Raw genomic sequence first — 12,032 nt, 5'->3', positions numbered from 1 at the left:
CAAGCCAGCAGTTCTCACATTCCAGCCCCCCCCCAACTCCCCACATGGACTACTTGAAAATTGCTGAGGGTCTTGGCGGACCACTTAATGGTTTTTCTGTCTGTTGAAGAAATTGCAGTGAGCAATGCTGGATGCTAGGTGATTTGTAATTGAATCAAGATTAAATGCCTCCGTTCTAGCCTCCCATTAACTGTGCTGCTAATCCCCTCCACTCCTTTCAAGGGCCTCCTCCCTTACTCCTGCCATGTCTCCAACAAACTCCCCTCCACACCATCCATCTAACTCACCTTCTGGGCGGAACACCAGGTTCCAAGAACCACAGAGTAGCCACTGCAATCACTCATCTTCCCACAAGCACCACATGGTCCATGGACCACAGTTTGGAAGCCCCTGATCTCAGCTGAACAGAGAGCATCCTTGCCTTGATCCCAGGCAATGCCACCAAGCGATACTGGACAACATGGGGAAGCTTAGGAGAGATGGGAGGAACTTTGTCTTGCTGGCAGGAAGAGGAGCTGGAGATGGTATGTTGGGGTGCTCAGTAGATGGTGGGGGCTAAGGGAGTCCAGGGCAGAGTGGGTGGAAGGCAAGGACAGAGGCTGTGGCCATAAGGAGGACTAAAGAAGGGAAAGAGATGAAGAAGGGACCACATGGTTCTACTGGCTGGGGTTGGTGGGAGTTGAACTCCAAAAACAGCTGAAGGGCACCAGATTGTGGCCATCTGCCCTAAAGCAATGAATCATCAGGAACATCCGGTCCGAAATAAACAGAGGCATTGGGGGGACCGCTTGCAAAGGGAGCAGTCATTGCTTCCACAACTGTTCGGGGCTGGCTGCAGATAAGGAAGAGGAGAGGAGGCAGCGATAGGCACAGTGCAAGGCCCATCCTTTCAGGCTTCCTACAATGAGCTTGGAGGATTACACTGAAATGTCAGCCAGCCATTTGGCTTTGCAAAAGGCGTTTTGCTGCAGCGGCAGGCAAGTGGGGCTGGGCCCTTCTCTGCGCTCGCTAATGAAACTCCTGCATGCAGCGAAGCTTTTCCTTTTGCACGTCTCTCTTTCTGACATCTGAAGTGTGTCGGCAGAGGATTAGTTCCCGGAGACCTGCCTGTAGCTTAGCGGTAATCATATTGGTAACGTAATCAAAATTTGTAGCAGAGGGTATTATCAGGTGCTGAGTACAAAGCGCTTTGATTTGGAGGAGAGCAGTCTCAGCCAGAGCTGCTCTTCCCATTTGCTGGCAAGGATGAAAATCTCAAATCTTCATCTCAAAGGGGGAGAGAATTAACTTTTTTGCCCAGGTGTTTTGGGGCCTCTGGATTTGCCTTCCACCTGCTCCCGAGTGACCCTCCTGATCCTGGATAAAATGAGAGTGGATTAAATGTGTGCACCATCTTTTTCCCCGCAAAAGAAGATCAGAGCCTCCACAGCCAAAACAAAGACTGCAGGGAGCTGGCTTCCCCTGAGACCTTGATTCATCTAGCTCAGTATTGTCCGCACAGACTGGCAGCAGCAGCTCTCCAGTGTAGAGATGGAGGAGGAATCGCCTCAAATCCCCACTCAGCTCTGAAGCTCGCTGAGTGACCGGTCTCTATCTCTCAACATAGCCTCTCTTACAGGGTTGCTGTGAATGATACAATGGGGGGGGGCGGGGGGCATGTGTGCTGACTTATTTGTTTGTTTCATAAAAAATTATAAACTGCCTGGTTGTTTAAAAAAGCAAACCTTCAAAGCAATTTACAGAAAGGTGAAGCAATAAATTTGAGGGGGAAAGTGAATACTTAAAAACATACAAAAAGCTTGAGCTGCTAAAAGGAAAGTTGGATCTGCGTTGCTGTGTATGTGCAGCTAAACATATAGAAGCAGCTGTGTGTTTAGCCCCATGGGACATACAGCAGTTCCAGAACGGGCAATTTAGATCAAGAAAACAGACTTAACCACCCCTACCCCCACCTTACTCATACACTTCTGCCTCAATCCAAACTACTCGTTCTCACCATTCTCTAATATATATATATATATAGAGAGAGATTTTCATTAATACAGGTAGATGTGGGTGGCGCTGTGGGTTAAACCACAGAGCCTAGGACTTGCCAATCAGAAGGTCGGTGGTTCGAATCCCCGCGATGGGGTGAGCTCCCATTGCTCAGTTCCTGCTCCTGCCAACCTAGCAGTTCGAAAGCACGAAGTGCAAATAGATAAATAGGTACTGCTCCAGCGGGAAGGTAAACGGAGTTTCCGTGCGCTGCTCTGGTTCGCCAGAAGCGGCTTAGTCATGCTGACCACATGACCCAGAAGCTGTACGCCGGCTCCCTCGGCCAATAAAGCGAGATGAGCGCCGCAACCCCAGAGTCGGTCACGACCAGACCTAACAGTCAGGGGTCCCTTTACCTTTACAGGGATCTGCTGACCGTTCTCTGGGTGATTTGCAGGACATTAGGGCCAATGGGGCACTGCCCCAGCAACCCTACTCTGCACCCAGGCAATACCCACCTGCCTGCTGTCTTACTTACAATCCATTTAGAGGGTGTCCCTGGCTGCCAGCTTCCTCCTCCTTAGTCTCGGTGTAGCTGCTTGTAGTACTCAGCCTCTGCTTGTCATTCGCTCTGGCGCCACCTGCTGCTGGCCTCCCTGCTTCCTGCCCTACCAGTCCCAATGGGCACTAGCCACCTCTGGGCTTCTGTTACGCCTCTCTCTCCTCTCCTCTCCTTCTCTAGGACCGCTTGTATTTCGTCATGGAGTATGTGAACGGCGGCGATCTCATGTACCAGATTCAACAGGTTGGACGGTTTAAGGAGCCCCACGCTGTGTAAGTTGGATGCTCCCTAATATAAAGCTCAGGCTAAGAGGTCAAACATGGCTTGGGGGCCCCAGGGGGCAAAGGGTCTCCCTTGGATTATGGGGGGGGCAGGCAGATGGACTTTCTCCCTCCACGCTGGATGCCCCATGCTGTAATTAGATAGCAAAGCTTTCCGTTTCCAGGTGCCTCCCTTCGTTATCACTCTTCTTCGTCTCTAATCTTTACTTGCAGGTTCTACGCAGCTGAGATAGCCATTGGCCTGTTCTTCTTACATAACAAAGGAATCATTTATCGGTAGGTGGGCATGCTTTCTCTCTCGGGCTTCTAGAAAGGCAGCAGCAGCAGCACCTCCCCTCCTGTTCGACAGGCGATTGGCATTGAGGGTGTGCATTCAAGGCTTTCTGCATGGGGACGTGGTTCCTGGTGCTCTAAAAAAGCCACCAGCTTGCCTTTCGGGTGGCCATTTGGCCATCGTCCATGGAGTGCATTTCCAGCAAGCAGAGCCAAAGACTTCCGAATGCCAGTGCTTTGCAAACAAATGTGGTGTTTTGTGTGTGTGTTTCCCCTCCTCCTGGATTCTGTAGGGAAGCCGACTGATCGAGCATCTTTGAGGCTTCCCTTTGCTCGTGGTCTTAAATCTTTGTTTGCTTGACAAACCACGGCTGGCAGCTCGCAGTGCGGGGAGGGCCCGACGCTGCCTCATCATTGACACATAAAGCTGGCACTTCAGAAGTGATTTGTCTGGAGTCTTGCTGTAAAAACCTGCCATTTGCTGTTTGGCTGCTAAACATTCCAGGACGTGGCTTTGGAAGGCTCTCGGCTGCCCAGAGCAGTAATCTATGCAGAAGGCATTATCCCACCCACCCCTGACTTCGCTCCCCACTTCCTCTTCTATTTGAGTAGCGTTCCCCCCCCCAAAAAAAATGCTCAGCAGCCCTGGAGAACATCTAGCTCCCTCCTGTAAACAGCTGACTGGCTCTAGGGAAAGCCACCAGGAATTGTGGGGAGGGAGAGACAAGCGTTTGACATTATAGCATATCGCACCACCACCCCAACATTTGACAGATGGAAAATAAAGACGCTTTGGTATCACCTGTATTTATCATTTTTTTAAAAAAAAGATTGCTGCCTAAGGCACATTGCTGAAAGCTCTGCTCTGCCTTCTGTATGCTGTTGTCTCCGTTTATTCCCCCCTGGCCTGTACCCCATTGAAGGCAGAGCTTTCTTCTTAAAGGTACAATGGAATGATGTTGTTGTCCCAGAAAACGGCGCCAAGAATTCAAAATCCATGTCATTGGCTACTGCATGAGTGCAATGGCCAGCTGTTCCTGTCCATGTTTGATGTATCAGTTGCTCAGTTTGTGGGGTGCTTCAAAATGCGGAGTTATCGCTACAAAATGCTGCTAAACAACTGCAAGACTTTGGCACAGGATTGCAGATGATCCCAAATTTTGGGGTTTGTAGTTAATGTTAAGTACAGTAAAGGTAAAGTACCCCTGGATGGTTAAGTCCAGTCAAAGGCGACTATGGGGTGCAGCACTCATCTCGCTTTTGGGCCGAGGGAGTTGACGTTTGTCCACAGACAGCTTTCCGGGTCATGTGGCCAGCATGACTAAACTGCTTCTGTCTCATTGGAACACCATGCTGGAAGCCAGAGTGCATGGAAACACCGTTTACCTTCCTGCCACAGTGGTACCTATTTATCTACTTGCACAGGTGTGCTTTCAAACTGCTAGGTTGGCAGGAGCTGGGACAGAGCAATGGGAGCTCACCCCGTTGTGGGGATTCAAACCGCCGACCCTCCAATCGGCAAGCCCAAGAGGCTCAGAGATTTAGACCACAGCGTCACCGTGTGTTTGATGTATTAATTACTCAGTATGTGGGGCCCTGCAAAATGTGGGGTTTCACTGCACAACGCTGCACAAAAACTGCAAAACTTTGGCACAGGTTTGGTGGAGATTCCAAATTGTAGGAGTTCTTAGTTAATTTGCCTGCTGCTGTGCATGCAGGGGCCCTGGAGACAAGGACTAACCACCCATCCATCACTCAGAGATTTTACTTCTAGTGATGCCCAGCAGGGAGGAAGCTGTCACCCTAAAGACTGACAGCTCTAGCAGCCCTTGGGTGTGTATGTGGGGAGGGGAGTCCCCTCTTCTGTTTTGCAATTGCTGTTGCTTGATGAAAATTAAGAGCATTTTTCTCTATTAGCAGAGCAGAACAGACAACCTTGAGACTTGCATTCCCACTGCGATTTTTGCCCCCAATAGTTTGGTGGTGGTGGTGAGGGTGTTTCTGCCACATCAAAGGATCAAAGGACTGATCCTGAAGGAATTCATGCCTCATAAAGAAGGTGACGCCTGCATGTTAGGGGGCAAATAAGTCCCTTCTTATTCCATCCCCCTAAAAAAGAACCATTATGGAATTGCAGGAGTCATTCCAAGGGTGGTTTGGGCTGGGAAGAAGTGGGATACCCAGCCTTGCCTGCATGCCTTTATTACATGTACAAGCTAAAAATACTGGGTGCAAAATTGCAGGTTGTTGTTGTTGTTTGTTTTTTAAAAAATCAAGTTTCTAGTCCATATGACTGATTGCCAATATAGGGTTTAATCTTATTTGGTGGTGCATAGAAATAACTCATGCTTGTTTTCATTTATTTTCCCTGAGGGAAAAAAAAATGCAGAATGCTTAAAATATGCATAGCATTTGTTTGGCTTTCATTACTGAACTGGACAATATCCTTTGGGTTTTGAAGCAATAACAGGGCAAAATAGCCAATGAATCAAGGAAATAACTGTAGACAAATTAAGTCATGTTTTAAACCCGTGGAACCGTTGTAGAAATGCCAGATAAATCTGCAGTATGCCTGCAAATTCTGCATTTTGTTTTTAGTTTCTATTATTTTTTAACTTTTCTGTGTTGCATTATGAGTGAGACCCAAAACAAGTGTTTAGATTCTAGAAACCGAACATCACAAGACATCCAAACGAAAACAGTTATAAATTGAAACTAGTGGTCTAAATCCAGCACAGATTTATGTTTAGTTGTTGCCTGACTCTGTGTTAGATTTCGGCCAGTGATGTAGCAATCAAACACACCAGCAGCGCTAAGCTATCACAATGAACTGGCCTTGCATGAGCCAGAAACCACAACTCGGGTGGCCAGATGTCCTGTTTTGCAGAAGGCTGCCTGGTCCAAGTTCAGCTCAAAGAAGGGAGAATGGTGGGTAGTTGGAGCTGATGTTGCCCACCAACAGTTGAGGCCTGGAGAACAGACCAAACAGGCCCCAACCTCAGCTTGCTTTCTGTTGCTCCAGAGGGTAGGACCCGAATCAATGGATTCAGAAGGCAATAAAGGAGATTCTGAATAAACACCAGGAGGGTGAGAGCTGTTCAACAGTGGAGCAGAATCCCTCGGAAGGTGGTGGACCTTACTTCATTGGGGCTTTAACCAGAGGTTGAATGGCCATCTGTCAGGGATTCTTTAGCTGTGATTCCTTCATTGCAGTTTGGATTAAATGACCCTTGGGGTCCTATCCAGCTTTACAGTTCTAGGTTTCTAAGTCATGGAACTCAGTGGGTCATTCTTCTTCTTTTTATAGAGTTTTATTAACACTTTTCAGAATACAATAAAAGACAAGCTAATCTACACAAAGGGATTTGGGTGGCGCTGTGGTCTAAACCACAGAGCCTAGGGCTTGCCGATCAGAAGGTTGGCAGTTCAAAACCCTGCAACGGGGTGAGCTCCCGTTGTTCGGTCCCAGCTCCTGCCCACCTAGCAGTTCGAAAGCACATCAAAGTGCAAGTAGATAAATAGGTACCGCTCCAGCGGGAAGGTAAACGGCATTTCCGTGCGCTGCTCTGGTGCACCAGAAGCGGCTTAGTAATGCTGGCCACATGACCCGGAAGATGTCTGCAGACAAACGCCAGCTCCCTCAGCCTATAGAGCGAGATGAGCGCCGCAACCCCAGAGTCGTCCGCGACTGGACCTAATGGTCAGGGGTACCTTTACCTTTACCTAATCTACACAAAGAATAATAAAAAGAAAGGAAAAGAGATAGACGAATACAAGATCTTCTCTCAGAAACGTATCTTAACTTTTTTCCCCAGATGGAAAAAGATGTGTGTCCCCAGCTCTCACCTGGGAGCATCCCTATCTTCTCCCAGCCTCTCACACTGAGAGATCTCTCCTTCCCTGTCTTTCACACAGGGTCCTTCAGACTGTTCATCAAGTGGATCTACTCAGGACACATTTAGGTGTGCCGTGTAGCTGATCATGGGTGGAAAGCAATTGTTGCTGCTTTCCTGCTAGAGCCAAGCAAGCTCACTGCCATTTTCCTTGGATGCAGAAAAGAACCGCTTCCTCCTTCCCCTAAAAAGGGCTGCCTCTGCCCATAACTGCTGCCTCGCATTTGCAGCAGCAGATGGGTGACTGAGAGAGTGAGAGTTCTCAACAAGGAGGGAATGATCTCCCCCTTTAAACTTGCCTCCTGGCAGCAGCAGATCATCCAGGGCTCCAGCAGTCCCCCTCCCTCTCCAAACACCCGCCTGTCTCCCCTAAGCCATCTGGGAGACCTCCTCCCTTCCCTGCCCCCAAATTTGTGGGTGTAGCTTTAGGGGTATGAAATCCAGCTGTCCGACAGCCAGGGAACCTCTGTGCTGCCTCCACAACCCAGCAGGGAGTTTGGAGAACTATCAATTCACTTATGCAAAGCAGACAGCCACATCATTGAAGGAGAAAGCTGAAGGATGGGAAGGTGACAGTGTGGCCAACCCTGAAAAAGAGGAAATGCGGAAATGCGTCACTCAAAAAAAAAGCCAAGATGGGGAAAGGGCACCAATTTGCATACAATTTGCATGTGCTTGCTAATCTAAATGTGAAATGAGCTAATCTAGATGTAAATTACATTTAAACAGAAAGACACTAGGGACTGCCACAGTGGGGAACAAGACCCCCTTTTTCTGCTCTCCCTGTATAGTCTTATTTCTCCTTAAGTAGAGGACACCCTCACCTAGATGGTTTCTCTTTGAGATGCCTTCTAACAGAGGACTGGATCTGAGCACTGCAGTCCTCTTCCCTCCTGTGATTCCTAGCAACTGATATCCAGAGGCACATAGCCGTTGTTAGAGTTGCCATATGCCCTCTTTTTCTAGGACACGTCCTCTTTTTCATGATGAAAGTCATCTTAGAGATCCATAGTTAAAAGTAGATGTTGGCAAATGTGTCCTCTTTTTTTAGCTCTTCAAAATATGGCAACCCTACCGTTGATAGCCTTCTTCATGAATGTGTCTAGTTCGGGCCAGTCACTGCATCTTCTTGTTATGAATTTTGGAACTTAGCTATGTGCTGCACAAAGAAGTTCCTTCTTCTGTCTGTTCTGAGTTGCCCAATACTCAATGGATGACTCCTTCATTTATTGATTTCCTGCCTGTTACCATAAGGTGCCAGGGTAGATTACAGCACTGAAAGCAATTTAAAACCACTTCCAATTAAGTGGGTCCTAAAAACATACATCCACATGGAGAAAACTTTTCTCTTTTGTGGTTTTAGCTCAACTCATGCATAATTTCCCCCACTTCCTTCGCTTTCCTCTTAGCAATCATTAATCTAAATTAAAAGCCCCAAACACTGAAGTCTTTCCTTTCCTTTCATTCTAACCCCTTGATCATTTTAAACATGATTTTAATTTATAAAAAATGAGCTTAAGTTGCTTAAAAATGTTTTCTATTGCTTTAAATATATTTTTATTTTTAATTGTTTTGTTTTATCACTTTGGGGTTTGCCTCCCTGGGCTCCCTTTGGAGAAAGTGCAGAATAGAGATTTAATTGATAATAATAATAAGAACAGTTTCGGTTGCCTATTTCCGAACCAGCTCTACAACATCCTTTCGATGTGTAAAGTGGCCAGAACTGCGCACAGCATTACAAGCATGGTTACACCGTGGTATTATATTTTCGGAGGTTTTATTTTTGGTGCACGCTTTTTCTTCAGAGAAGGGGTTCCTGCATTGCAGGGGGTTGAACTAAATGACTCTAGGGAGCCCCTCCTAGCTCTTTGATTCTATGTGCTTTGCAAAGTTCATAGATGTGCAGCTTTCAAAGGGTAGCTGGGTGCGTTTTGTTTGCTCAGCAAATTGCCCTTCTTGAAAAGATAGCTCCTGAACTTAAAAGTATCCAAAGGGCAGAGCTTGAATGACCATGTATAAAAAAATAAATGGCATGGTTTTATTTCTTATACAAATATTAAGGCACCTGGTCACTCAGTGCCTCCAGTATATGCAAATGTCTGGCTCATTTAAGCCTATCTAGAACCTTTATTCTCCACTCACTGTATAAATCTTTTATTCATGGGTAGGCAAACTAAGGCCTGGGGGCAGGATCTGGCCCAATCGTCTTCTAAATCCGGCCCGCGGATGGTCCTGGAATCAGCATGTTTTTACATGAGTAGAATGTACCCTTTTATTTAAAATGCATCTCTGGGTTATTTGTGGGGCCTGCCTGGTGTTTTTACATGAATAGAATGTGTGCTTTTATTTAAAATGCATCTCTGGGTTATTTGTGGGGCATAGGAATTCATTCAATTCCCCCCCAAAAAAATTTAGTCTGGCCCCCCACAAGGTCTGAGGGACAGTGGACCGACCCCCTGCTGAAAAAGTTTGCTGACCCCTGATTTTATTATTTGTAAAGGGAATCTTTGTATGAGTTAATACTTTATTATCCTTTTGGAACCGCGCTGTATCTTTGCACATTTCTCCTTCCAGGTTGTGGCGTTTTATGGTTTAGGTTTTGGAGTCTTCGTTTCCTTTTGCCATGCTTGCACTTTTGCTGTTGTTAGAAAATAAATAAACAACAATAATAATAAAATAAAAAGCTTGCTCAGCTCGAGGGGGTTGGTACTCTCATTGCTGGGGGTCGTCTTCTCTGCTCTGTTCCCCCCTTAAACTACCTGCCAGCCCTCTCTACCTTCCATTAGGCTTTCATAACCATGGTCTGTTTTCAATGCTGCAGTGACCTGAAACTTGACAACGTGATGCTGGATTCTGAGGGGCATATCAAGATTGCTGATTTTGGCATGTGCAAAGAGAATATCTGGGATGGCGTCACCACCAAGACCTTCTGTGGCACTCCAGACTACATTGCGCCTGAGGTGAGTAACAGAGAGAGAGAGACAGAGAAAGAGAGAGAGAGACCCAGGTCTCCTTGCTTACATCCATTGAACTTGTTTTGAATTTTAAGGGTGCACACACATAGCAGACACACACTCCACAGAAAGCCAATCCTCCACCTTTCAAAACTTAGGAAATATTCCCTGAGAAAAATACACCTAGTGCACAGAACAATCCCAAAAGCCATCTTGGAGAAACCTTTCCCAATACAGCGGTACCTCTGGTTATGTACTTAATTCATTTCAGAGGTCCGTTCTTAACCTGAAACTGTTCTTAACCTGAAGCACCACTTTAGCTAATGGGGCCTCCCGCTGCGCCGCCAGAGCACAATTTCTGTTCTCATCCTGAAGCAAAGTTCTTAACCCAAGGTACTATTTCTGGGTTAGCAGAGTCTGTAACCTGAAGCATATGTAACCTGAAGCGTATGTGACCCGAGGTACCACTGTAGTTCTTTTCACTTACCCTTCAAATCTGACCGAAAGAGCACATTTTGTGTATGAATAGGGGAGGTCTGTGACGATGGTTTCAGAACTTGGGGTATTTACAATTTCAAAAAGAATGATCAAGGTGGGGCCTTGGTGGGGTGATTGCATGGGCATAGCCCGGAGAGGGGCCGGGGGGCAGCTGCCCCCCACCCCAGATCAAGTAAAATAATAGAAATACTTAACTGATCAATCACGTCAGTTCTGTCCCCCCCAAACAAAAGTCCTGCCCCTCCCCACAAGAATCCTGGCTATGCTCATGGGCACACATTATCAGGTATCTTGACAAACAGGAGACAGATCACACTCTCAAATTTCTGTTGTAGACTGCCTCTTTCTGTGATGTGCGTGTGATGCTTTTGGGTGGTCTTTGGCTAAGAGGTTGGGCAATTTCTAAAGTCTTTAAAAGGTGCTACACACTATTTTTCGGGGTCCTCTTTGCTGAGGATACAGGGGTCTCTGTTGCAACATGAAAATAAATATCTTCCTTGCTTTCCTTCTACTGGTTCCTGCCTCGGTCCATTCTTCTCTGACCGATCATGGACTTAGGGGACTCAGAGTCCCTAGGAGAGTTGGGCTGCAGAAGCCAACCCCTAATTTTTCTACTACAATCTCAGTGGGTCTACTCTTGAGTATGACATGTGTTGGCTATCACCCTTAGTATTAATAATACGATTCCGTAACTTTCAGTTTTTTAATATATCGTTTAGGCAAATGCTGTTTGTTTTAAAGGCTTGGGCTTGAAGAAATCTTAATCAATGCATCAGTTAAATTTCCATAAGTGCTCTGAAGGAAAGGAGCAGGCTTGCTTTATTTTTAGCACCTTAACAAGCCGTTACCAAGGGAATAAAGACAATTGATCCTCTGCAACAATTTAGTGGATGCTTAAATTGTTAGAAGTTACAGCCCATGGTCTCCTTATCAAAGCATGTGTGCTTGATGAACAACAAAGTTCATTTTTAAATGAGTTAGAAGCGCCAAAATTTTGGCTGCAGAATCACAAATTGCTCTGTGTAACTGAGGCTGTGGCTCAGGGGCAGCGCACATGCTTTGCATGCAGAAGGTCACAGGTTCAATCCCAGGTGTCTCCAGGTAGTGCTGGGAAAAGACTCCCACCAGAAACCCTAGAGAGCCACTGCCAGTCAGTGTAGACAGCACTGATCTGGATGGACTGTTGGCCTGACTCTGGCCTGCAGTATATTGGCTACACGGGCTGGCAGCTCTCCAGCAATTCAGGCAGGGAATCTTTCCCAGCCCCACCTGAAGATGCTAGAGATTTGTCAAAGGGCTGACAGGATGATCAGGTCATTCACAGGTCAGAGAGGGAAATGAGAGGCTAACATGCAGTTCAGTTTCTTTATTAAGGAAAGGAGGAAAATACAAGAAGGCTCATAAGGGTAACAAACCCCCTCCCCATGAAGAAGTTGCTCGAATTGGTGTGCAGCCTCTCCTTCTCTCTCTACCCCTCTGAGTCAGGGCTCCTCTCTTGTAATCTTCTGCTACAGCAAACCCCAGGAGCCTCTCTCTGTGCCTGTCTGGCCCGTTGCTCAGCAACATGTAACATCCTTTGCGTTCTGGGAGTCAATGG

At 46.8% G+C, this 12,032-nt stretch overlaps 1 protein-coding gene across 2 annotated transcripts in view; it reads left to right on the top strand.

Annotated features, from left to right (window-relative positions):
* PRKCB (protein kinase C beta) overlaps window positions 1-12,032 on the top strand; it is a 183,175-nt gene that overhangs the window by 128,848 nt on the left and 42,295 nt on the right. For both annotated transcript variants that reach the window (XM_083712071.1, XM_083712070.1), the window contains exons 11-13: window positions 2,717-2,808; window positions 3,031-3,093; window positions 9,805-9,943. In XM_083712071.1, coding sequence (XP_083568197.1) covers window positions 2,717-2,808; window positions 3,031-3,093; window positions 9,805-9,943 — 294 coding nt within the window. The remainder of the gene's footprint in view (window positions 1-2,716; window positions 2,809-3,030; window positions 3,094-9,804; window positions 9,944-12,032) is intronic.

Source organism: Podarcis gaigeae (assembly GCF_964106915.1).
Source record: "Podarcis gaigeae genome assembly, chromosome: 14".
NCBI lineage: Eukaryota > Metazoa > Chordata > Lepidosauria > Squamata > Lacertidae > Podarcis > Podarcis gaigeae.
This window is presented reverse-complemented; position numbering and strand designations above follow the sequence as displayed.